The sequence below is a fragment of the Marmota monax genome, unplaced genomic scaffold (assembly GCF_021218885.2).
Source record: "Marmota monax isolate L192 unplaced genomic scaffold, Marmota_monax_Labrador192_F-V1.1 WCK01_AAM20220418_F8-fsc00012, whole genome shotgun sequence".
NCBI classification, from domain to species: domain Eukaryota; kingdom Metazoa; phylum Chordata; class Mammalia; order Rodentia; family Sciuridae; genus Marmota; species Marmota monax.
This window is the reverse complement of record NW_026695227.1, coordinates 31284902-31311831: the sequence shown is the minus strand read 5'-3', so window position 1 is coordinate 31311831 and position 26930 is coordinate 31284902. Positions and strand designations below refer to the sequence as shown.

General features: G+C 38.7%; 1 protein-coding gene and 1 pseudogene across 1 annotated transcript in view; both read left to right on the top strand.

The window, feature by feature from the left end:
• Positions 1 to 26930, top strand: part of Fam186a (family with sequence similarity 186 member A) — a 67335-nt gene that overhangs the window by 16548 nt on the left and 23857 nt on the right. Inside the window, exons 2-6 of the mRNA XM_046435909.1 lie at positions 13995 to 14217; positions 15469 to 15639; positions 23559 to 25978; positions 26159 to 26422; positions 26501 to 26848. Coding sequence (XP_046291865.1) covers positions 13995 to 14217; positions 15469 to 15639; positions 23559 to 25978; positions 26159 to 26422; positions 26501 to 26848 — 3426 coding nt within the window. The remainder of the gene's footprint in view (positions 1 to 13994; positions 14218 to 15468; positions 15640 to 23558; positions 25979 to 26158; positions 26423 to 26500; positions 26849 to 26930) is intronic.
• Positions 9900 to 11073, top strand: LOC124086914 (RING finger protein 11-like; annotated as a pseudogene).

Genomic DNA, 26930 nt, shown 5'->3' with positions numbered 1-26930 from the left:
TGGCCCTTTCTGAAAATCCAACCCATGTCTGTCTGTTCCTTGATCTATTTGTATTGGTGCTGCTATACCTTGTTCTTGTTTTTCTAATCTTTTTCCTTTCCTAAAACCTTGTCTAGTCATAATAGTGGGTGCATTTTGGTTGATGTTATTTGTTAATGTCAAACCTAATTGATCTAGGACATCTCGTCCCCATAAATTTACGGGAAGATGATCCAATACATATGGCTGTATAGTTCCTTCACATCCTTCAGGATCCTTCCAATCTAATACCATTGCACTTCTATGGGGATTAGTCGCCACTCCTAGGCCTCGAAGCGTTTCAGTGGCTTGTTGTAATGGCCAATGTTTTGGCCATTCTTGACGAGAGATGATGCTAAGGTCTGCACCTGTATCCAGTAGCCCATTAAATTCATGTCCTTGAATATTTAGTTTTAGCATGGGGCGAGAATCTAAATTTAAAGAAAGCATAGCCCAATCTACACCTGTGGAGCCTAATCCCTTGGAACCTCTTTCTACAGTACGACTGGAAAATTTATCATGTAGGCTGGGTATTATTAGTAACTGTGCTATTCTATCTCCTGGTGAAATTACTGATATACCCTTTGGAGAACTGGCTATAATTTTTATTTCACCTTCATAATCGGGATCAATTACCCCAGGACTTATCATAAGTCCTTTTAGAGTAGAAGAGCTGCGTCCCAATAATAAGCCTACTGTTCCTTTGGGAAGAGGTCCTTTCACCCCTGTGGGAATGATTTGAACTCCCATCTCTGGAGTTAGTACTGCTCTGGCGGAGGCGCAGATGTCCAACCCTGCGCTCCCTCTGGTTTGTCTGATGAGGGATCTGATGGACAATGTGTCCTGGGCACTACCCTGATGGGGTTGCTGGGTTCCTCCAGTGCTCCGTATATTTGTGGTTTTGGGCCCCGGAGCATTGGGCCCCCCTGTCCGTTTTTTGGCAATGGAGCCCGATGCCTTTCTCCACGATATCGTGGATAAACACCTGGTCCTTGTTCGTTTTTTGATAATGGAGTACCCTCTATGGTGGTTTGAGAACGGCATTCATTAGCCCAATGTCTCCCTCTACGGCACCGTGGGCAAATACCTGGTATTCTACTCCTTTGATACCTAGTTTTGTTAAACCCTCCTCCAATGGGGCAATTCCTTTTAAAATGTCCTGTTTGTTCACAATTGTAGCATGTTCTTGGCCTGGCATCTAAAGCCTGTTTTACTGCAGCTGCCACAATTTGCCCTTGTTCATTAATGTCTCTGGCATCTAAAGCCTGTTTTACTGCAGCTGCCACGACTTGCTCTTGTTCATTAATGTCTCTACATAATTTAATATATGTGTTTAAATCTTCATGTTTCCATGGTCTAATGATATCTCTGCACCAACGATTTGCTTGCTCATAAGCCAGGTGTTTTAGTAATGGCATTGCTTGTTCTGTATTCCCAAAAACTCTGGTAGCTGTTTGAATAAGCCTATCTACAAATTCAGCATAAGGTTCATTAGCTCCTTGTATTACCTTAGATAATTGACCTTGTAAACCTCCATGTCCTTGTAAAGTCTTCCATGCCTTAATTGCATCTGCAGCAATTTGTGCGTATACGCCAGGATCATATGCAATTTGTTGCTGCTGATCCTCATAAGGTCCCTTTCCTAACAACATATCTAGATTTCTCTGAGGATAACCAGCTGCTGCATTTCGCCTAGCCGTCTCCTTGCAAAATTCCTCATTGGCAACCTTCCATAACAGGTATTGTCCTCCATTTAGCACAGCTTTACACATATTAGCCCAATCTGCTGGCGTCATGTTCAAGTTGTTAATGGATTCGACCAAGCTTACAGTGAAGGGTGCTTGAGGACCATAGGTTGTTACAGCCTCTTTTAGCTGCTTCACTGTTTTGAAATTTAAAACTTGGTAAAATCGCTGCCCTCCTGCCTCAAATACAGGGCATGTTAATATTTGAGACCTTGTCTCAGGATCCCAACTATCAACTGCGGGGGTTGGGGGCCTCCCAGCATATGGAGGTGGCGCTGTTGGTTGGACACTTACGCCCTCTGGTGATAGAAAGGTGTTAGTAGCAGTCTCCTGTAGAGGTGGTGCTGTTGGTTGGACACTTACACCCTCTGGTGATAGAAAGGTGTTAGTAGCAGTCTCCTGTTGTAACTTTCCCCCTGATGGCTTTTTCTGTTTTACACTTTCTTTCTCTGTCTGACTAGCTTGAGAGGCCTTCTCTTTTACTTGAATCTTTTCCTCTGTCTGACTAACTTGAGAGACCTTCTCTTTTACTTGAATCATTATGTCTTCTTCTTCCTCTACCATTGTCTGAACTGAAGGCTTTGGACTAAGCAAACAAGATATGAACGTCCACAATGGCAATGTGCCAACTGGCAGAGTCCCTGGGCTTTTCTTTTCTATTCTTTTTAAATCTTCACCATGATGGTTCCATTGTGATATATTTAACAACTCCTCCTTAAAAAGCCATGGGCTACATTTTTGTATTGTATCAACGTATGCCCTGATTGTTCTTGATTTTACTGAGATGCCTCCTTCCTCTAACAATTTACTTAACACTCTTTCAGTTTGTTTTTTACTAATTTCTGATCCCATATTTCTACTATAATACAACCCAACAAGATGACGCCAAACAAAACCGAGACAGAATGAAATAAAAAGGGAACAACAAAAAGTCATTATAGCCTTTCTATCCTCCTGACATGGGCATCCGTCCTTTCTCCCTATCTGTTCCTCAGATGTAAATAGTTTTTCCTCAGATGTGAGCGGTTTTTCTTCCGTCTCACTCATCTCCAGGGACAGGCAACTTAAAACAAAAGTGAAACAAAATAACAAAAGAAGAATCTTAAAATGGCTACCCATCCTCTCGCCCTGCCCTCAGGGGCGAGCAGTTCACTTACCCTCAGTCGCTCCCCGTGCGAGCCACCAAATGCCGCAGTCTGGCTGGGCACAATCAGGAGCCACTTGTCAAAAGAAACTAACTTTATTTTTAGAACCACACACGACAAACAAAATAGTCTCTCAGGAAAAACCCTCAGAGCCTCAACTGCCACCACCGGCTTTCCCCCAGCCTCTCTCTCCCCCACAAGCTTCTCTCCACCTCCCACAATCCTCCTGCTCTTGAGGCCGATTGGCTGGGTCACGTGGGCGGAGCCAAAAAAGTCCCCCAATGAGCAGCTCCGTGGTCTGAAAGGGCAGGGAAACAGTCCAATGAGCATCACCGCAGAGGAGCCAATCAGCTAGATGTTGCTGGGGCCGAGGAGCCAATCAGCTAGATGTTGCTGGGGCCGCTGTGAGCCAATCATCAGCCAGCAGCTGGAAGTTTGCTGGCAGCTGGAAGTTTGCTGGGGCCCCTTTGGCTGTGGCTCTCAACAGCTCAGTGGCAGAACATTCCTGGATTTAACCCCTAGTACTGGGGGAAAAAACAGAGAAAGAAAAAAAAAAATAAGCAGGAAGATTTACAAAAGTACCAAATAGACATAAAAGGAATGGGGGAATGTATCTCATTCAGTAGTATAGCACTTGCCTAACTTGTGTGAGGTCCTGGGTTTAATCCCCAGTACTGAAAGAAAAATTAAATCTATACTCAAATATACAGTAGTAAAATTATAGAAAACCAGGTATAAATGTTGTATTTTTTTTTGGGGGGGGCGTGTCATTAGGGATTGAACCCAGGACACTCTACCACTAAGCTATATCCTATGACAGCCTATGAGAGGAAGGACCTCATAGTGGATTAACTTTTGTTAATCTTTGATTCATCACTTTCATTCCCTGATTTCCCTCTCAGCTCTTCTATGACCTATGTGAACAACCTCTGATTTAAATTTTTTAATGTCTCACATACCAAATATTCCTTTTGATGTTCTGGATTCATCTTGATTGATATAGTCAATATCCATGTAAAAATAGTAGAAATTAAATACAAAGATTATTAGAATGAATTGGAAAAAAAAAAGTTTTCCAGTAACCTAAACAGAAAAGTTAGAGATACTTTTAAAAAATAAAAAAGTAAAATGATGGCAAAAAAGTTTACCAAGATAAATACTAACCAAACAAAGATTGATTTAGTTGTGTTAGTATGAGACAAAATAGCTGTTATGGTTTGGGTTTGGAAAATCCCCCAAATGCACATGCATTGAAGGCCTGGTTCCTAATGCAGCAATGTTCAGAGAGGAACTTTTAGGAAATGTTTGAACCATAACGGCTCTAACCTCATCATTGGATTAATCCATTGATGGCTTCAAAATTTGAATGGGGTGGCTCAGGATGCTAAGGCAGGAAGATGGTGTGTTGAATTGAATAAAAATTAATAGTGACATAGAAATCAAATTTTGGGGAACTTGTTGAGTGCAGGGATAGCTTAAGTAAGAAATATCAGCTTTGGGAGTTGAAGGTGGAATAAGTTATTTCTTCCCTGAGCAACTTAGCAAGGCCCTAAGCAACTCATTGAGACACTGTATGACTCAGTGGTTAAAAGCTCCTGGGTTTAATCCCAGGTACCAAAAAAAATTTTTTTTTTGAATGGAGAGTTGGGGTTTGACTCAGTGGTAGAGCGTTTGCCTAGCACATGTGGGGCACTGGGTTTAATCCTCAGCACCACATAAAAATAAAAAAGTAAAGGTATTGTGTCCATCTAGAACAAAAAAAAAATAAATTTTGAATGGACTATTGGGATGTGTAGAAAGTAGGAGCTAACTGAAGGGATTTGTTCCTTAAGAGAGAGAGTCTGTCTGTCTGTCTCTCTCTCTTTCTCTCTCTATTTCTCTCTATCTCTGATCTCTGGCTATCAGGAGATGATGCTCCATTGTTCACTTCTGTTATGATGTTCTGCCTCACCTCAGGCTCAAAGAAATGGACTGAAATCTGAAATCTTGAGTCAAAATAAATCTTTCCTCCATTAAATTGTTTTTCTCAGTTGTTTTGCCACAGCAATAAAAACTGAGTAACACAACAGACTTTAAGGTTAAGTGTATTATTAGAGGCAAAAAGGATCATCATGTGTTAACAAAAAAATATTGTTACATATTAATTCTGAACTTGTATGTACTACTAAGCTCCTAATAAAGCTTGAAAATACATGAAGAAAAAAAATATCAGAAGTACAAGGAGAAATTGAAAGAAACATAATTAAAAGATAAGTCAACAAAACTGCACTAAAGGTGTAAAAAGTTTGTTTAAACAACATGAAAACAAGTTTCATCTAATGAATTTTTGTTTGTTTGTTTGTTTGTTCTGGGGATTGAACCCAGAGTTGTTCACTACTGAGCCACATCCCCATCCCTTTTTATTGTTTATTTTGAGATAGGGTCTTGCTAAGTTGACTAGGGCCTTGATAATTTTCTGAGGCTGCCCTCAAACTTGCAACCCTCCTGCTTCAGCCTCCCAAATTGCTGAGATTACAGGTATGCCCCTAGCCTCATCTAATGTATATTTATAAGAAACTGGAAAATATATATTCTCCAAATGTACAGATAGAACACTTTCCAAAACTGATGACACTGTAAGTTATAAAAGAAGACTTAAAATAATTGATATCATGTAACCCCAGGGGATTGGGAAGTTGAGGCAGGAGGATTTTGAGTTCAAAGCCAGCCTCAGCAAAAATGAGGCACTAAGCAACTCAGTGAGATCCTGTTTCTAAATAAAATAAAAAATAGGGGTGGGGATGTGGCTCAGTGGTTGAGTGGCCCTGAGTTCAATCCCTGGGACTTACGCCCCCCCCCCAAAAAAAAATTGATATCACATATCCCACAAATAAGTAAGAAAAAGTTGGCTTTAAAAGAAAAACCCAGGGCTGGGGTTATGGCTCAGCGGTAGAGTGCTTGCCTAGCACGTGCAAGGCCCTGGGTTCAATCCTCAGCACCGCGTAAAAATAAATAAAATAAAGGTTAAAAAAAAAAGAAAAAGAAAAATCCAAATATAAGGGGGAAACTGAAAAATAACTCATAGGTCAAAGAAGAAGTCATAGTAGTAGAAATTAGAAAATACTTAGAACAAATGCACTATGTACAAAAGCATGTGGGATATAACTAAAGCAGTACTTACATTTATAACCTATGTTAGAAAAGAAAGTTTAAAATGACTAAGTTAAGCAGACAACTTAGAAGTTAAGGTAAAACAAGAAATTAATCCCAGAGAAAATAGAATAAAGAAAATTTTAAAAATTCAGAGCATCTTTGATGAATAAAAAATACAATGAAGTTTCTAAATAGGAAATCCAAAAGGTGATTCTTTGAGAAGTCTAGAAAAAAAATTCAACAATCTCTGGTGCCAGCCCCAGTGGCACATGCTGGTAGTCCCAGCAGAGGCAGGAGGATCAAAATTCAAGGCCAGCCTGGGAAACTTAGTGAGACCCTGTATCAAAATTAAAAATAAAAAGGGTTGGGGATATAGTTCAATGGTAGAGTACTTGACTAGCACGCAGGAAGTCCTGGATTCAAGCTTTATCACCATCCACATAAAAAGATGGGGCTGGGAGGCTGGGAACGTATCTCAGGGGTAAATCACTCTGGTTTCAATTGTTAGTACCAAACAACAACAAAACACAAAGACTGTTAGAAATGAAAGGAGTGACATAACAAAAGATACATTAGAGACATAAAAGTTATAAGAAAATGCAGAATATTAAGTACAACTTGCTAGAGAGTAAATTAGAAAACTTAGGTGAAATAGGAAATTTCCTATTTGTGAATTAAATTGTATGGAAAAAGAGGCTTATTTTGGCTTTCTCTCTCTCTCTCTCTCTCTCTCTCTATATATATATATATATATATATATATATATATATATATATATATACTAAACAAACTTTTCTCTCTCTCTCTCTCTCTCTCTCTCTCTCTCTATATATATATATATATATATATATATATATATCCTAAACAAACTTTTCTAGAACATTTTAGTAAAATGAGAAAATATTTCTAACACACTTTATAAAGCCAGCATAACCCTGATATAAAAACCAGTTAAAGACAATATGAAAAGTAAAGTTAAATCAGGTGTGGTGGTGCATGTCTGTAATTCCAGCTACTTGTGAAGCTGAGACAGGAGGAGTGCCAGTTCAATTCCAGCCTGGGCAATTTAGCAACTGTCTCAAAATAAAAAATAAAATGAATTGGAGATGTATCTCAGTGGTACAGCACTTGCTTAGCATGTGGTAGGCCCTGATTTTAATCCCCAAAACTTAAAAATGAAAAAAAAATTAAGTGAAATTATAATGTTACTCATGACATATATGCAAAAAAAAAAATCCAAATAAAATATTAGCAAACAATGTATGGTAGGCAGAATACCCTCACCCACCCAAATGATTTCAAAGCCTAATAGTTGGGGATATGCAAATGTCACTTTACATGGGAAAAAAATCTTTGATGATATGATTAAATTAAGGATCAGATGCTGGGCTGGGGATGTGGCTCAAGTGGTAGCTCGCTCGCCTGGCATGTGTGCGGCCTGGGTTTGATCCTCAACGCCACATACAACCAAAGATGTTGTGTCTGCCGAAAACTAAAAAATAAATATGAAAAAATTATCTCTCTCTTGCCGCAGTCTGGCTGGGCACAAATCACGAGCCACTGAAGCAGGAACAAACTTTATTTTTAAACTGCAGGAAAACACTTCACACAGCTCCCGGGGAATCCTCCCGAACGCCAGGAGGCTTGTCCAGGAACCCCCAGCCGGAAATATCTCTCCCGGAAATCCCTCCTCCTGCACTTCCCCAACCAATGGGAACTCTCGGGGAATCCCCGGAAATCCCCATGAGAACTCCAAAATAGTGCGAGAACTCAAAAGTTGCGGCAGAGGCGGATAGTAATGCCTCACCTGTCAATCAATACTGTTGGCAAAATGCCAGGGGCCATACAGACTCGGCAGTGGCTCTCAGCACTCTCTTTAAAAAAAAAAAAAAAAAAAAGGATCAGATGCTGCCTGAAAATCCCAGCATCTTGGGAGACTGAGTCAAGAGGATCATGAGTTGGAGGCCAACCTGCAAAATTTAGCAATACTCTGTCTTAAAATAAAATAAAAAGGGCTGGGGATGTAGCTTAGTGATAGAGCACCCTAAATTCAATCCCCAGTATTGAAAAAGAAAAAGAAAGAGACATCCCAACAAGATAACTTCAAAAATAGCCAAGACAATGCTAAAGAACAAGTTAAAATAGATAGTGAGAATTACTATAAGGCTATTCCAGTTGAAACATTATTGTATTGGCACAAGGATGGATATATTAGCTTATAAAACAGGGAGCAACATGATAAATGAAAGAGCTAGCATTGACTATCAGGGGAAAAAGAAGTTAATACTTAACAATAGTGGTGGGATAATTGGTTAAGATTAATAAAAAAAATTATTTCCCTCTCTGATACTTAAATGTAAAGAAAACTATCTTTAATATTCTAGGGTGGAAAAAGATAGGAAACTTACTCTACTTTAAAAAGGAGAACATTATTGGTCAAAACAATACATAGAGAGGAGGAAACAAGGTACAAAAGGGAAAAGATATCTACCACCATATAGAAAGTAAAAATATTATACAGATTTTTGATTGTTTGTTTGTTTGTGTGATATTGGGGATTAAAACAAAGGACCTCTTGCCTACTAGGGAAGAAATCTATAGCTGAGCCACATACCCAGCCCTCAGGGTGATATAATTTGGATATGGTTCAAGTGTTTCCCCCAAAGTTTTATATGGTGGAAGCTTGGCCATCAGTGTAGGAATGTTGAAAGGTTAAAGAATTTTCAGGTGGGGTGCTGAGCATTGAACCCAGGGGCGCTTTACCACTGAGCTACATCCCCAGTCCTTTTAACTTTTTTCTTCAGATACAAGGTCTCACTAAGGTGTTTAGGCCCTGGCTAAGTTGCCGAGGCTGGCCTTGAACTTGCAATCCTTCTGCTTCAGCCTCTTGAGTTGCCAGAATTACAGGCTTGTGATACCATGCCGCATGATAGAATGATAGAATTTTTAGGAAGTAGAGCCTAGTGGAAAATAATTAGGTCTTTGGGGCACACCCTTAAAAGGGAGTCATATATTTTTCTAGAGACCCCAGTTAGTACTTCCTGATTGTTAAGTCTTAGTCTGGCCTCTATATTCTTCTGACTTCCTGGCCTTTTTTTTTTTTTTTTTTTTTTTGGTACTGGGGATTTAATGCAGGGTCACCATTACCCCCTGAGACACATTCCTAGCCCCCACCCCCACTTTATTTTTTTTCTTTTTGGTACTGGGGATTGAACGCAGGGGGCTTAACCACTGAGTCAAAGACCCAGCACTATTTGTTTATTTTTAGTTTTGAGACAGGGTCTCACTAAATTGCTTAGGACCTCGCTAAGTTGCTGAGGCTGGTGTCAAACTTGCAATCCTCATGCCTCAGCCTCCCGAGTCGCTGGGATTACAAATGTATGCCACTGTCCTGGATGGCTTCCTGTGAGCCCTTTTGCACAGCTCCCACCATGAAGCTATCTACCATGTTGTGATGTGGCCACAAAGCCCTCACTCACTGTCACCATGCTCTTGAATCTCCAAAGCTTTGAGCTAAATAAACCTATTTTCTTTTTAAAACATCCAGTCTTGGGGCTGGGGATGTGGCTCAAGCGGTAGCGTGCTCGCCTGGCATGCATGCGGCCCGGGTTCGATCTTAGCACCACATACAAACAAAGATGTTGTGTCTGCCGATAACCAAAAAATAAATATTAAAAAAATTCTCTCTCTCTCTCTCTTAAAAAAAAAAAATCCAGTCTTAGATATTTGGTTATAGCAACAGAGAATATACCAAAACACAGGATATATAAAGCATTCCTGTGAATCAAAGAAAAAAATAACCCAACAGAAAAATAAAAGGAGAAGACTGTCAGAATAGTGCACAGATTGCATGCCCCAACCTCAAAATATGAGGAACTGCCTCAAATCCCCATCTGGGATAATAATTCCCTGCTTCACGAGTCTCAATTTGAGCACTCTAGCTTTGGTGTTGGGAGGGAGTCAGATCAGAAGCTGATGCTTCCACGTCAGGAACAAGTTCTGGTTCTAATTTATCATCTAACACCTAGCCAGACTCACCTAGCAACTCAGCTGATTGAAGAACAAATTAGGATATCTTAAAGAATAGCCTTACTGTTGGCAAGGAGGTGGGGGAAAAGATACACTCATATATTGTTGGTGGGATTGTAAATTGGCACCACCACTATGAAAAGCAGTATGAAGATGACTCAGAAAACTTGGAATGGATCCAACATTTGATGCAGCTATCCCACTCTTTGATTCATACCCAAAGGACTTAAAGTCAGCATACTACAGTGATGTAGCCACATTAATGTTTATAGCAGTTCAATTCACAATAGCTAAACTATGGAACCAACTTAGATGCCCTTCAAAATAGATGAATGGATAAAGAAAATGTGGTACATGTACACAATGGACTGCTACTTAGCCTTAAAGAAGAATGAAATGATGGCATTTGCAGGTAAATGGATGGAACTAGAGAAATAAGCCAATCTCCCCAAACCAAAAGCTGAATGTTTTCTTTGATAAGTGGATGCTGATCCATAGTGGGTGGGGAGATAGGGAAGACTGAAGGAACTTTGGTTTGTGTAGAAGGGAGTGAAGGAAGGGGTAGGGTTGTGGAGATGGGAAGGACAGTAGAACGAGACAGACATTATTACCCTATATATGTGTATGATTACACTACTGGAGTGACTCTGCACCATGGACAGCCAGAGGAATGAGATGTTGTGCTCCATTTGGGTACAATATGTCAAAATGCATTCTACTGTAAAATAAATAAATAAGATTGAGTCCCCCCCCCCCAACACACACACAAGAGTAGGCCTTACACAGCATCTGCCTAATGGAGTAGATGACCCAGGAAGAGATATATCAGAAAAAAGATCCAGGAGTGTGTGATCTGTACCACAAACTTTGTTTATGAGAATCCAATTTGATTTCTGTCATACATGCACATCTATCACCTGGACTGTACAGATGACTGCTTGATGAGATTCTTCAGGTGCTCCTTCTGCATGGAGCCAGTTGATGCAGCACTGCTTTCTTCCTAAGACTAACTGAAACAATCTCTCATGTTTAACTTCAAGTGAACCATCACTTTTGGTGGTTTTGAACTTTTATCACTGAGCCCCAAAGAGCCAGGGATTACAAATTAAGATCATGAACAAAAGTTTCCTAAAAATTACTGGATGGCTGAAGATGTTGAGGAAAGTATGTGATATTTTAGAAACAAGGGAGAAAAGTAGGATGGTATTTTTATGTAAAGTCTTACCTGGGTGTTTAAAATATAATTGTATTTAGATATTTTTTAATTTTTTTTTTAGTTTTAAGTGGACACAATATCTTTATTTTATTTCTATGTGGTGTTGAGGATTGAACCCAGCACCCAGTGCATGCCAGGCGAGCGCGCTACAGCTTGAGCCACATCCCCAGCCCTAGTTCTTTTTTTTAATATTATTGTATTTTTCATATCTTTATTTTGCTTATTTGTATGTGGTGCTGAGGATTGAACCCAATATCTCACATGTGCTAGGCAAAGAACTCTGCCACTGAGCCACAACCCCAGCCCTAGATCTTGTTATTGCGCCGGTACACAGAAATTGTGTAGTGGTTATTTTTCCTAAATGAAATAACTTTCTTCTCTCCACCCAAATTCTTTTCTGAAGTTACTGGCACTTGGGTCAAGGTTTTATTAAAAGCTACATTTTATAACATTGACACAAAAACATTAAACTTGTTTGCACAGTTCTTTTTTTTCCATTGGAAATGGAATTCATTGCCTTAGGTCTTTTTAAATAGTGTACTATTATCATTAGGGCTGGCTCCATGCTTGAAAACCAGTTTATTTATATCCTGCTACAGTTAGAAAACAGAATTCAAAGTGATCTCCTAGCTTTTAAGCAAGCTGAGATGCACTATCATTTATCTATAAAAAGAAATGAATTAATGTGTCAATAAATCAATTATAGGAAAGTGGGTTTAATATAAAAAATCTTATTTTCACAAAATAAGTAACATTTCTTAATATTTCATGAGTTATCATAGAAATTAAAATCAAATCTACAATTAGATACCATAACACATCCAACAGCTTGGCAAAAAAACTTTTTTTTTGTACACGGGATTGAACTCAGGGGCCCTTGTTCACTGAACCACACCCCCCAGCCCTTTTTTATATTTTATTTAGAGACAGGGTCTCACCGAGTTGCTTAGTGACTCACTTTTTGCTAAGGCTGGCTTTGAATTTTTGATACTCCTGCCTCAGCTTCCTGAGGCGCTGGGATTATAGTAGTGCATCATTGCGTCCGGCTCAAAAAACCTTTTTAAATCTAATAATATCATGTGTTGGAAGAAATGTGAAACAACAGGGATACTTACACTTTGACATGCAAGTATGAACTGATATGACTACTTTTTCTAATGTTAATCATATACACTAATAACACTATTGAGAAGAAATTTAATGTTAACTGTATATAACATTAAATTTCCTATAAACTATAATATAAATAGTAAAAAGAGATATGTGGAGTAAATTTTAATAATTTTTTAAAATTTTGTTTTCGTTGTACATGGACACAATACCTTTATTTTAATATGCTGAGGTTCAAACCCAGTGCCCTCCATATGCGAGGTGAGCACTCTACCACTGAGCAACAACCCCAGCCCCCAATTTCAAAAAAATTTTTTTTAGTTATACATGGGCACAATACCTTTATTTTGTTTATTTTTATGTGGTGCTGAGGCTCGAACCCAGGGTCTCACACGTGAGAGGCGAATGTTCTACTGCTGAGCCGCAACCCCAGCCCTGCCCAGCCCCAAATTTTAATAAGGGTATTGAAGTCAGAGAAAAAACCCTTACCCACATTCTGGCCTGGTTGGAAGAATGGAGTAAGTTTTTATAAGTGACCGTTAATGAAAAAGGGAAGAGAAACGTAAAATTTAAACAATTAATTAGACTGAAGATGAAAAGATTAGGATGTTACTCAACATTTAATCAATACAAAAATTATTGATGGGGCTGAGGCTGTGGCTCAGATGTAGTGCACTTGCCTGGCATGTGTGAGGCACTGGGTTTCTCAGCACTGCATATAAATAAATAAATAAATAAATAAATAGATAAATAAATGTTTATCGATAACTAAAAAATTATTGAGATATACAAGTGATTTCATTCTAGACATTTGAAACCCATTGCGTATTTTGTACTTAGAGTATATCTCACATTGAATAATAGTTTTTCATCAGAAATATCTGACCTGTATTTATTTTTATTTTTATTTATTTATTTATTTTTAGAGCGGGGGGGGGGAGAATTTTAATATTTATTTGTTAGTTTTCGGCAGACACAACATCTTTGTTTGTATGTGGTGCTGAGGATCGAACCCGGGCCACACACATGCCAGGCGAGCGCTCTACCTCCCCAGCCCTGACCTGTATTTATATATTTTATAAAATTTACAGTTGAAAAAGATTCAGATGCCCAAATTCTCCAAATATACTTAAAAGTTTTCTGATAAAATAATCAAATATGGCCAGATGCAGTGGCACATACCTGTAATCCCAGCAGCTCAGGAGGCTGCAAGTTCCAGGGCATTCTCAGCAACTTAACAAGACCCTGTCTCAAAATAAAAAAATAAAAGGCACTGGGAATTGTGGTTCAGTGGGTTCATTCCCAGGTACTAAAAAAAATATATATATATATATTGCTTGTAAGGAATTAAAGTTAGGATATAATAGGGCTTCAAATCCAATGCTCTTTCCATTATATCATAACATTGCTAGGATGATGAAGAAATAAAAATTTTTTGAAAAGGGAAAATCTGAGACCAACAGTAAAGATAAAACTAGCAAGACTTTAATTGGACAGCTTTATTATTTACTGTTACTGGCATGCTAGGAAAAAAAGTGATCAAAGCTTATCTTAAAAACTAAGAATTTATTAATGTATTACTCATTTTTATTCTTACAGGAAATTAATATGCAGCTGACTGACATACTGAACAATGTGCAACGGATAATAACCCGCTATACTCCTGATGATCTTACCTCACTAACTGAAAGGAGGAAGTCTCTCATAGAATATAAGAGAAAAAGAAGAACCAAAGTTTTGGAGAAAGTGGCTTCTTATTCGAAGGGTATTGAAGTTAGAGAAAAAACCCTTACCCACATTCTGGCCTGGATGGAAGAATGGAGTAAGTTTCTATAAGTGACAGTTAATGAAAAAGAGAAAAGAAATGTAAAATTTGAGCAATTAATTAGACTGAAGAAGAAAAGATTAGGATGTTACTCAGAGAATGGTAGTCCTCTGTTCCAGTAAGAACAACACAAGAAAAATATAGGCTTATTCACTTATTACTAACTATTCCAAATTCTTTAGGTTTTTTTTTTAAAGGCAGTACTGGGGGTTAAACCCCAGGGCCTTGGGATCACGCAAGGCAAGCGCTCCACCACCGAGCACTTTTTAGTTAATTTTGAGGCAGGATCTCATTAAATTATCCAAGCTAGTCTGTGAATTCGCAAGAGGCTAAGAGCTGGGATTAAAGGTATGTCCCACTAAAACCAGCTTTCTTACTTTTATTAAAAAAGACCAGCATCCTCCTGCCCAGTGTCCTCATGTTTAATTATTCCCTCACCTTGAACATTTTCCACCAAATAGCCATGACTCATTCCCTGCTTAACTATCATTTTCAAATGAGGTATTCTCTGACCATCCCCATTTCCTACCAACTGGCATTCTACATTACCCTTTTTCTTTTTTAATTTTTGTTTATAAGATTAGTATCTGCCATTCTATATAACTGATTTTCATTTTTATTTTTCATCTGTTCCTTTCCCTAGAATGTAAGTAGTTTGAAGTCTTGAATAATACATGACAGAGCAGACATTGATGGAATTAAAGAATGAATAAGCTAAGAATACAAAAAAAAAAAAGAGGCTTTCATTTGGCTGTTAAGAACTAATGCATTCATGTTTTAGATACTTACTTCCCTGAATCAGGAAAATAAGCTAAGACAGACACTTTTCTTTTTCCATAGGTACTGGGGATTGAACCCAGGGATGCTCTACCTCTGAGCTACATCCCCAGACCTTTTTAAAATTTTTATTTTGAGTCAAGTTCTTGCTAAATTGCCCAGCTGTGCACTTGTGATCAGGAGGCTACTCAGCCTCATGAATAACTGGTATTCCAGATGTGCACCACCACACCCAGCTCCAAATGGACACTTAATAACCTGATTCAGATTTTTATATCCAATATTTCCTATTTATCCTCTGTTCCAAGTTTTGTTTTTTATAATTTCTTCAGAGAAAAGGCTAAGAATAACAAGTTCAAAATAACTATATCTCAAAGTACTACTATAGAGTAGCCACCTAATATTACAAGAGCATGTAATTATAATTATTTATCTTTTTTTCACAAAAAAACCTTTTTTACTCTCTTCAAGGTGGCATTTTGTCTGAGATAACTGCAATGGATATTGACGAACATCACCACTGGATAGCACAAATGCAGATGTTACCAGAAATGCTAAAAGCAATTGAGAACAATGTCAAGACACTGTATAGAATCAGTATAATTTTTCTTGAAGAAAGGAGGAAACAAAAGAATAGAACACGTAAGGGTACTTTAGTGACTTTGGAAATAGAATTTGACTTTTTTTGAAAACACAGCTTTATTGAGGTGTAATTTCATACTGTAAAATTCATAATTGCATAATTATTTTCAGTAAATATACATAGTTGTGCAGTGATTACCATGATCCAATTTTAGAACATTTCTATTATCCCAAAAAGATCCTTTGTGTTCATTTGTAGTCTAATCTCATTTCCAACCACAGCACCAGACAACCACTAATCTACTTTCCCTCTCAATAAATTTGCTTTTCCTGGATATTTCATATGAACAGAATTATATAGTATGTGGTATTTTATGCTTTCAATTAGCATAATGCTGAAAAGCCATGTTTCAGGGCTTATTGATAGTCTCTTCTATTGCTGATTGTATATGGTTTTTTGGATATAGCACATTTTCTTTCTTTCTTTTTTTGGTACTGGGGATTGAACCCAGGGGTGCTTAACCACTGAGCCACATCCCCAGCTCTTTTTTATATTTTATTTAGGGATAGGGTCTCACTGAGTTGCTAAGGGCCTCGCTAAATTGCTAAGGCTGGCCTTGAACTTGGGATCCTCCTGCCTTAGCCTTACTGGGATTATAGGCATTTGCCAATGTGCCCTAGCACATTTTGTTGCCCCATTCACCAGTTGATAGACATTTGGTTTGTTAATGGCTTTTTTGAATAACGCTGCCCAAAACACGCAAACAAGTTTTTGTGTAGGCATTTATTTTGTGTATATACCCTAAGACTAAAATGGCTGAGTCATGAGGTAAATTCAATTGTTTTCCAAACATTCCCACCAGCAATGTATGAGAGTTTCTCTATATCCCCAACACTTGCTATTGTCTATCTTTTTAAAAAATTATTTTTAGTTGCAGATAGACACAATACCTTTATTTATTCATTTATTTATTTTTATGTGGTGCTGAGGATCAAACCCAGTGCCTCACATGTGCTAGGCAAATGCTTTACTACTGAGCTACAACCCCAGCCCTTGTCTGTCTTTTTTTATTATAGCATTCTAGAAGTAGATATGAAGTGGTATCTCATAGTTTGTATTTCCTTTAACAACTAATTATGTTGAACATCTTTTTATATGCTTATTAGCCATTCTTATACCTTTTTTTTTGGTGACATGCCTATTTAAACGCCTGCCCTTTTTCACAGTTTATTTTTAACTGATAAATATTAAATGGTTAAAGAGTACCATGTGATGTTTCCACACACATAAACAATGTGTAATGTTCAAATCATAGACTTGCCCACATTCATTATTGAATTTTATAATTTCTTTCCCTCCCTCCCTTCCTCTCTCTCTCTCTTTGGTTGTATAATTTCAATTATATATATATATATATATATATATATATATATATATATACACACACACACACATATACACACATACACACACACATAATTTTTTAACAAACCAATTACATTATATATATATATATATATATTTTTTTTTTTTTTCCTTTTTTTTTTTTTTTAAATCTGTCAACAGCCTTTATTTTATTTATTTATGTGCAGTGCTGGGAATTGAACCCAGTGCCTCATGCATGCTAGGCAAGCACTCTGCCACTAAGCCACAACCCCAGCCCTCCCTTTTAAATATTGAGACTTGTTTTCTAGTCTAACACATTGTCTCTCCTGGAGAATGTTCCATGTGTACTTGAAAAGAAAATATACTCTGTTGTGGGGCAGGGTTTTCCAAAGTTGGTTTATATTATTGTTCAAATCTTCTCTGACTGATTTTCTAATTGTTCTATCCATTATCATTTTTTTATTTTTTTAGGTGTAGATGGACACAGTACCTTTATTTTATTTTTTAATTTTTATGTGGGGCTGAGGATCAAACCCAGTGCCTTATACATGCTAGTGAGCACTCCACTGCTGAGCCACAACCCCAGCCCCTATTCTATCCATTATTAAGAATCGGATATTGGGCTGGGGATGTGGCTCAAGCGGTAGCGCGCTCGCCTGGCATGTGTGCTGCCAGGGTTCGATCCTCAGTACCACATACAAATAAAGATGTTGTGTCCGCCGTAAAACTAAAAAATAAATATTAAAAAAGAATAAGAATGGGATATTGAACTCTCCTACTCAATAGTCGCCTGTTTTTCCTGTTAATTTTGTCAGTTTTTGTTTCATGTATTTGGGGGCTCAGTTGTTATGTTCATATATGTTTATAATTTGGGCAGCTTCCTGAGGAATTGGCCCTTTATTGTTATAAAATGTGTTCCTTGTCTTTACAATCATTTTTCTTTTGTCTTAAAGTCTTTTTTATTTCATATAAAAATAGTCTCTTCAGCTTCTAGGTGATTACTATGCCCAAAGCACATTTAACTATCTTCTTGTTGTTTTAAATCCTGTTTCTTTCTTCCTTTTTTAAAAAATATTTTAGTTGTAGATGGACACAACAGCTTTATTTTATTTTTTGATATTGTGCTGAGGATCCAGCCCTGTGCCTCCCCTGCGCAAGGCAAGCACTCTACCACACAGCCACAACCCTAGCCCCACATTTAACTTTCTATCATTTAACTTTCAACCTTTTTGTGTCCTTAGACCCAAAGTGTGTCATTTGTAGTTAGATTTTGTGGGACTTTTTTCTTTTAATACATCTGATAATCTCTGATTTTTGGAATATCTAAAACATTCATATTTAATGTAATTGTTGATGTGGTTGAATTTGTGCCATTTTGCTGTTTTTCTGACTATTCTTTTTTTATTTTTATTTTTTGCAGTACTGGGGATTGAATCCAGGGATGTTTTACTACTGAGCTACATCCCCAGACCTTTTTAGTTTTTATTTTGAGAGAGGACCTTCTTAAATTGCCCAGGCTGGGCTGGGGATGTGGCTCAAGCGGTAGCGTGCTCACCTGGCATGCGTGTGGCCCAGGTTCGATCCTCAGCACCACATACAAAAGATGTTGTATCTGCCGATAACTAAAAAATAAATATTAAAAAATTCTCTCTCTCTCTAAAAAAAAAAAATTGCCCAGGCTGGCTTTGAGTTTTGATCTTCCTACCTCATTCTCCTAGGACGCTGGGATTATAGATATATACCACCATGCCAAACATTGTTCCTCTATTCATTTATCACCTTCTGTGTTCAACAGATAATTTTTACACAACAATTTATTTCCACTCTTTTACTCTTCCTTTGGAGTAATTTCCTTAGTGTTTGCTCTAGGTATTGCCGTATACAGTAATCCCACTTCTCTGTAGCTTTGCTGTTTCAGTTACTTTTGTAACTCATCCCTTTATCTCTGCTATATATCCACCCATAAGTCACTTGGTCGCCTAGTTGGTAATCATACTGAAGTCACAGTATCATAGTGCTTAGGTTAAAGTAACCCTCATTTTACTTAATACTGAGCCTATTTAGGTCATGTTTGCTTAATCATCATCATCATCATCATCATCATCATCCTCCTCCTCCTCCTCAAAGTACAATGGAATTGATGTTGGTAATTTGGATATGCCAAAGAGAAGCTATAAAGTATTTTTCCTTTAAGTGAAAAGGTCAAGGTTCTTGAATTAGTCAGGAAAGAATAATAATTACATGCTGAGGTTGCTAAGATCTATATAATAATGAATCTTCTATCTATGAATCATGATAAAAGAAAAAAAATTCACGCTAGTTTTGCTCTCATACATCAAACTGCAAAAGTTACAGTGAATGATATGCTTAGTCATCACCTTCCTTTATCTTATCACATAAACATTATATCATCTCACATTATAGCAAGAAGCAATTCCCAATTTTCTTTGTAATTTGCAATTCAACATGATGTTGAACATCTTTCCATATGTTTATTATATTGTCTGTATATCTTGTTTCTATTATTATTATTATGTGTGTACGTATATCTATGTGTTACTAGGGATTGAACCCAGAGATGCTCTATCACTGAATTATAGTCCCAGCCCTTTTTATTTTGAGATAGAGTCTGGCTAAGTTACTGTGACTGGCCTCAAACTTGTAATCCTCCTTCCTCAGCCTTCTGAGTTGCTGGGGTGCAGGGTTCCAGACATGTACCATCACACCTGGCTCTTATTTTCATTATTTGAAGAATAGTTTTACTAGCTGTAGAATTCTTGGCTAAGTCTTTTTCTTTCATCATTTTGAACATGTCACTCTACTGCCTTTTGGCCTCCACTATGTCTGATAAAAAGTGAGTTGCTAAATTTACTGTGGTTCTTTTGTAGTTCATATGTCTCCCTTGATGGGAATAAGTAATTTTTTCTCTTTCTGGTTTAAATATTTTCTCTTTGACTTTCAACAGTTTGAGTATGAGGTATGTAGATATGTTACCCTATTTAGGAGTTCACTGAGCTTCTTGAATTAGGAGATTAAATATTTTTCGTCAACTGTGAGATGATTTTGTCTTTTTAATTTTTAAAATTCTTTTCTGTGACTTTCCTCTCCTCTTCTTCTGGAACTTCTGTTACTTGTACATTGGTATGCTTGATGGTTATCCCTATAGTCTGAATATTTGTGTCCCTCCAAAATTCTTACACTGGAATTTAACCCCCAAGACGATAGTAGTAGAAGGTTGGGGCCTTTGGTAGTGACTGAGTCAGAGGGTTGTGAATGGGATAAGTAACCTACAAAAGAGGCTCAGGAGAGATCCTTTACCTCTTTCACCATGTGAAGTTGTTGTGAAAATGCAGTTGTCTATAAGGAAGTAGGCTGTTAACAGACACCGACTCTTACTTGAGCATGGACTTCCGGGCCTCCAGAACTTTGAGAAATACATTTCTGTTGTTATAAGCTACCCAGTTTGTAATTTTTTTAAAAGAGAGAGAGAGAGAGAGAGAGAGAGAGAGAGAGAGAGAGAGAGAATGTTTTTTTTTTTTTTATATTTATTTTTTAGTTTTCGGTGGACACAACATCTTTGTTTGTATGTGGTACTGAGGATAGAACCCGGGCCGCACGCATGCCAGGCGAGCGCGCGCTCTACCGCTTGAGCCACATCCCCAGCCCCCCAGTTTGTAATTTTTAATAGCAACCTGAATAGATAGTGTCCCACAAGTCCCTGTGGCTTTGGTCACTTCATTCTTTTTCTTCTCTGCCTTTCATATTGGATTATCTCAATTAGTCAAGCATTATATTTGCTGAATATGAATATGAATATGCTTTTGAGGTGTTTTGGTGATTTTTAATTTTAGTTATGTACTTTTTTTTGGGGTGGGGGATTGAACCCCAGGGGCATTTTATCACTGAGCTATATCCCCAGCCCTTTTTATTTTTGAGACTTTGCAAGAGGGTCTTGCTAAGTTGCTAAGGTTGAACTTGTGGTCCTCCCATCTCAGCCTCATGAGTCACTGGAATTACAGGTATGTACCACCATGCCCAGCTAATTGTGTAGATTTTATTTTTTAAACAATACCTTTATTTTATTTACTTATATGTGGTGCTAAGAATCGAACCCAGTGCCTCACACATGCCAGGCAAGTGTGCTACTGCTGAGCCCCAGCCCCAGCCCCAATAGTGTACTTTTTAACTCCAAATTTTTCACTTGGTTTTCAAATTTTCATTTATTTATTTTTGCGGTACTGGGGATTGAACCTGGGGTGCTTTACTACTGAGCTACAAAAGAGGCCTTTTTATTTTTTATTTTGTGATAGAGTCTCAATAGCCTCAAAATTGAAATCCTCCTGCCTCAGCCTCCTGAGTTGCTGGGATTATAGATGTGTGCCACTGAGAAATCCATATCTTTATTGATATGCTTTATTTGATGAGAATTATTACCATATTTTCCTTTTATTTTAAATATGGTTTCCTAAACTCTTTGCATAAATTTATAATTGCTTTTTCTTTTCTTTTTTTTATTTTTTAGTTTTTTTCGGCGGGCACAACATCTTTATTTGCATGTGGTGCTGAGGATCAAACACCCGGGCCACACACATGCCAGGCGAGCGCGCTACCGCTTGAGCCACATCCCCAGCCCAGCCATATCCCCAGCCCTATAATTGCTTTTTCTGAAGTCTTTTTTTTTTTTTTTTTTTTGTGGTAAGTCCAGCATCTGGGCCCTCTCAGAGACAATTTTAATTGACCCTTTTTTTCCCCTTTGTACATGTCACAGTTTTCTTTTTCTTTGCATTTTCTTTTCCTTTTTTTTTTTTAATGTTGACAACTAGGTGTTTTAGATATTACATTGTAGCAATTCTAGGTTCTAATTCTCCTACCATTCCAGGGTTTGTTATTGCTGCTTTGTTTTATGTTTTAGTGACTTTTGCTTGGACTACTTCTATGGAGTCTCTCTCTCTCTCACAATGTGAAGTCACTAACATCTCTAGTTAGTTCTTTTTATTTATTTATCTATTTATTTTTAAATATGTATTTTTATAACTTTGTTTTATTTATTTTTTTAATGTGGTGTTGAGGATTGAACCTAGCTGCCACTGAGCTACAGCCCCAGTCCCTCAGTTCTTCTTTGTTGCTCCTTTCTTTTGTCTTTTTAAGCCCAAATTCCTATGGTTATCCTTGGGTCAGTATAGCTTATTGGTTAATAAATTATCTGCTAATCACTGACCCAATAAGCCCTCTTCTCTGCAAATAAATTTGTGTATAGTTTAAGGATTGCTTGACAATCACCCGCCATTGTTCCCACCTGATCCTTAGCTTCAAATCAAGTCATCCCCTTAGACAGTAGAGCTGTTGGTCCTCACAGTAGGCCTGACTCTGGTAGAACTTGAGGCCATGGATCTGGGGTTGGGGTGGTTGGGGATGGAAGCAGCTCCAGGTTACCAAACCACCACTTTTTTTTTTTCTTGAATAAATGCATCTCAATTTGTTGTATATCTTTGGTCAATTTATAAAGTCCAAAAATGATTGTTTTTACACCTTTGTCCAGTTTTATCATGGCTTTTAGGGGAAAATTTTTGTTGAGTTTATCACTGAGTCATTCTGGAAATTCCTTCAATGTTTGTCAGTTGATTTATGGCCCTTTGAAAGAATTAAAGTTAGGGGCCTGGGGATGTGACTCAGTGGTAGAGCACTTGCCTATCATGTGGGAAGCACTGGGTTCAATCCCCAGCACCACATAAAAATAAATAAATAAAGACATTGTGTTCATCTACAACTAAAAAAAAAAAAAAGAAACAAATTTAGCTTTGATTCAGAAAAGGTAAAATAAAGACAGAACCCAAGAAAGAAAATGGAGTCCCTCTCCTCTCTGAGAATACCCATACTCTTCCTTGAGAGTGTCCCCTTTTCTCCTTTCCCATCCCTTTTACTCTGAGTGACATGTATGAAATCTTCCTGACTTGAGTGCAAAAATTAGTATGAATGGGGAGTTTGCCTCACTTTCCCAGAAGACTCCAGCCCTGTAATAACAGAACTTGCTACTAGTTCTGCCTGGTGAGGTGGCACACTCCTGAATACTGACAACTTGGGAGGCTGAATGCAGGAAGATTACAAATTCAATCACAAGGGATCACTCTTACTTCTGGACTAGGGGTGTATATCAGTAATAGAGCACCCCTGGCTTCAATCTCCTAGGACCACCAAAAAAATAAAAAATAAAAGAGAGAAAGAAAAAAGAACTAAGCATAACCAAAGCCAGAAAAAAGTTTCAGTTTATATTTTATCTAATTCCAAAGTTGTAACTGAAAGTAAGTTGAGGTCACAACAGAATTAATATTTCACACCCTGGAAGTAGAATTTCTAGGTGATTGTGGAAAAAAAAATCTTTCTGAAACAATATTGCTGTATTTTGGAGCTAACGCTTTCTGAGGAATATTTATCCTGTCATTGTCCATTAATTTAGGCTAAATTATTTTTTTAATTACCACTGAGCCACAACCCTGAACCAATTTAGGCTAAATTCTTTAAGCTTAAACATTAATAGAGCACAATTAAAGGAGAAATGCAATTTCATTGTTTTGTGTTGTATTTATTCTTCCAGAATCTAGAAGTACTCTGTGGAAATCTTGGAAAGATAGAGTTGTAAAACGACCTGCGACAGCCCATGCCTTAAAACCAGATCAGATGATTAGCGATCAATTTGCAACAAATACGAAGGTTTCAGAAATTCAAGATATGCTACAGGAACTCATAGGCACAACAATGTTCAATAAATTGGAAAACAGTGCTATTAAATATATATCATCAACAATAGTCAACCTTTCTAAAGCCTTGTGTATACTAAGTGACAATTTAAAGGCTGCCATTGACTTCCCAGTTGGCAGTATGTACGAAAATGAAACAAGAGAAGCAGAAAAAGAGCGCTCTCAGAAAATAATATACAGTCTCAGTGAACAAAATGAAATGCTTCAGCAGAGACTTAAAGATATAGAAGAAAAATTTGAACAACTTATTAAATCCAAAGCTATTATTGGACAACAACTGTACACATCATTGTCCACATCTTCAACCTTAAAAGTATTATCTGAACAGTCATCCACGACCAAAGCTGATGACATAGAGGACACTGTGGACAGTATTTTAAGCAAAGAATTTGAAAATATTTTAGATGAATCCCAAAGAAAAGGAACCAAAGGCACTGGGAAAAAGTGGGAGGCAGCTCTTTCATATACAGCCCAAGCTGAAGCAACCCCAGAGCTAAGTGAACAGCCTGATGAAGATACTACTGGAGATGATATATCACTGAAAAAAGGTGATGACCATCAAAAAGATGAAACTGACTATCATGAATCACAGAAAAGAAGGTACTCACATGAGGCCTCTGAATTAAATCTGATTGATGGTAAAGGTGAACAGAAAGTCTCAGAGGACAAACCTCGTCAACGATTTGAGCTAGAAGCACTGGAAAAAAAGAAAAAAGAAAGAAAACCCTTTTCTCAAGGCAAATCAAAGCCATCTGTTGAAACAAAAAGCAAACATTTCTCTTCTACTGAAACAAATAGCCAAGGTGACAGAAGTGGAACAAGGAGTACAGGGGAACAATTCAGAAAGGTCAGACCTGAACAAGAACTTGAAAAAGGCCCAATTTCCTCAGAGATAAAATCATACTCCTCTAGTGAGTCAGTGGGCAAAGAGATCAAAAGCAAAATGAGTAGATCAACAGAGGCAATCCAGTTTAAGAGTGATTTCACCTCTGAGCCCCAGAAAGTTGAAAAAAAGGGAAAGAAACACCAAATCCTTCCAGGACAGACCACAAGCAAAGAAGGAATAATAGAAGAGAAAGAACTGCTATCCTTTATCAAACAAACCCAGGTTCAACTACTTGTTAAATCACACTCAAAGGTCAAGATGGCTAAAGAGGATTTAGGAAGTCCAGATGGCAAAAGTGAACAGGATAACCTAGAATTATTTCAAAAAGCCATACTGGCTTTCCTAAAAGAGAAAATTGATAACATAGGAAAGTCTTTTCGTACAGAGAGTGTGCTAAAGGAGGAGAAATTATTAAAAAAAGAAGAAGTTGAAAAGTTAGGAGTTATAAAGGCAAAAACAGAGGAATATTTCCAAAAAGTGGCTGAAACTGTGACTAAAATCTTGAGGAAATACAAAAATATAAAAACTGAAGGACAAGTTGAAGAGAAATCTTTGAAACAAAAAAAGATTGTCTCATTTATGCCAGATTTTCAGAAGTCAAAACCTGAGATTAGCTCAATTCTTGAAAATGAGAGCACAGACCCAATAATTAACAATTTAATACGAATTATATTGACTGAATTAGAAAGAGATGTTCCAACAATCTTGGAAGGAGAAGACTACAAGGAGAAAGATAAAAAGAAGCAGAAGGAATATTTGCCAGAAGATCAAGAAAAAATATCCAGCATGCGTGAGCTGCAGAAGCCGAAACAGGAAGAAGAGGTAGGGAAAGAACGAAAAAAACAGAGGACTCAAAAGAGGATTGAGCAAGATGGGAAAGAAAATCAAAGGAAAAGGGACAAAGAAGTGCAGCAGCAATCCAAACAGCAGCAGTCGGAAGTATGGAAGAAAACGACGAAAGAGCGAATGGTGCCCTTGGAGAAGAAGAGTGAAGAGATGATGGGGCAGATTCAAGATCTGGTAATTACAGGGGAGAAAGACAAGAAACAGAGCAGAGGGACAGAAGACTTCAAAAGGCAGAGGCAGTTCAAAGAAAAGGATAAGACTGAGAAGAAAAAATCTGTAGAACCAACAGAAATGGCCATCCAAAGACCAGTGACATATTCCAGAAGGAGGAGAACATTGAAACATGAATCTCAGCTATATGAAGAACAAAAGATCCAAAAGAATCTTGAGACAGTAGAGAGTCTTCCTGCAGGACAGAGTCCCATACCAGTCACTCCTCCCACCTCAACACGTTCCTCCCTAAACAGCACCCTTCCTGCTTCTGAAGAGTCTCTCACAGAGTACATCACTCTCAGTCCTGAGCAAGCCCAAGCCCAAGGGATCACTCTCACCTCTGAGCAGGCACAGGCACTGGGCATCACTCTGACTCAAGAGCAGGCCCAGATCCAGGGGATCATTCTCACCCCTAAACAGGCCCAAGCACAAGGGACCACTCTCACCCCTCAGCAGGCCCACACACAGGGGATCACCCTCATCCCTGAGCAGGCACAGGCCACGGGGATCACCCTCACCCCTCAGCAGGCCAGGGCTGAGGGTATCACCCTCACCCCTGAGCAGGCCCAGGCACTGGGGATCACTCTCACCCCTCAGCAGGCCCAGGCACTGGGGATCACTCTCACCCCTCAGCAGGCCCAGGCCCAGGGGATCACTCTCACCCCTCAGCAGGCCCAGGCCCAGGGGATCACTCTCACCCCTCAGCAGGCCCAGGCACTGGGGATCACTCTCATCCCTGAGCAGGCCAAGGCCAAGGTGATCACACTCACCCCTGAGCAGGTCCAGGCACTGGAGATCACCCTCACCCCTGATCAGGCCCAGGCCCAGGCCCAGGGGATCACTCTCACCCCTGAGCAGGCCCAGGAAGTGGGGATCCCTCACACTCTGGAGCAGGCCCAGACACTGGGGATCACTCTAGCCCCTGAGAAGGCCCAGGCCCAGGGGATCACTCTCACCCCTCAGCAGGCCCAGGAACCAGGGATCACTCTCACCCCTGAGCAGGCCCAGGCACGGGGGATCACCCTCACCACTGAGCAGGAACAGGCACTGGGGATCACTATCACTCCTGAGCATGCCCAGGCCAAAGGGATCACTCTCACCCCTCAGCAGGTCCAGGCACAGGGAATCACTCTCACCCCTCAGCAGGCCCAGGCATTGGGGATCACTATTGCCCCTGAGCAGGCCCAGGCCCAGGGGATCACTCTCGCCCCTGAGCTGACCCAGGCCAAGGGGATCACTCTCACCCCTGAGCAGGCCCAGGCAC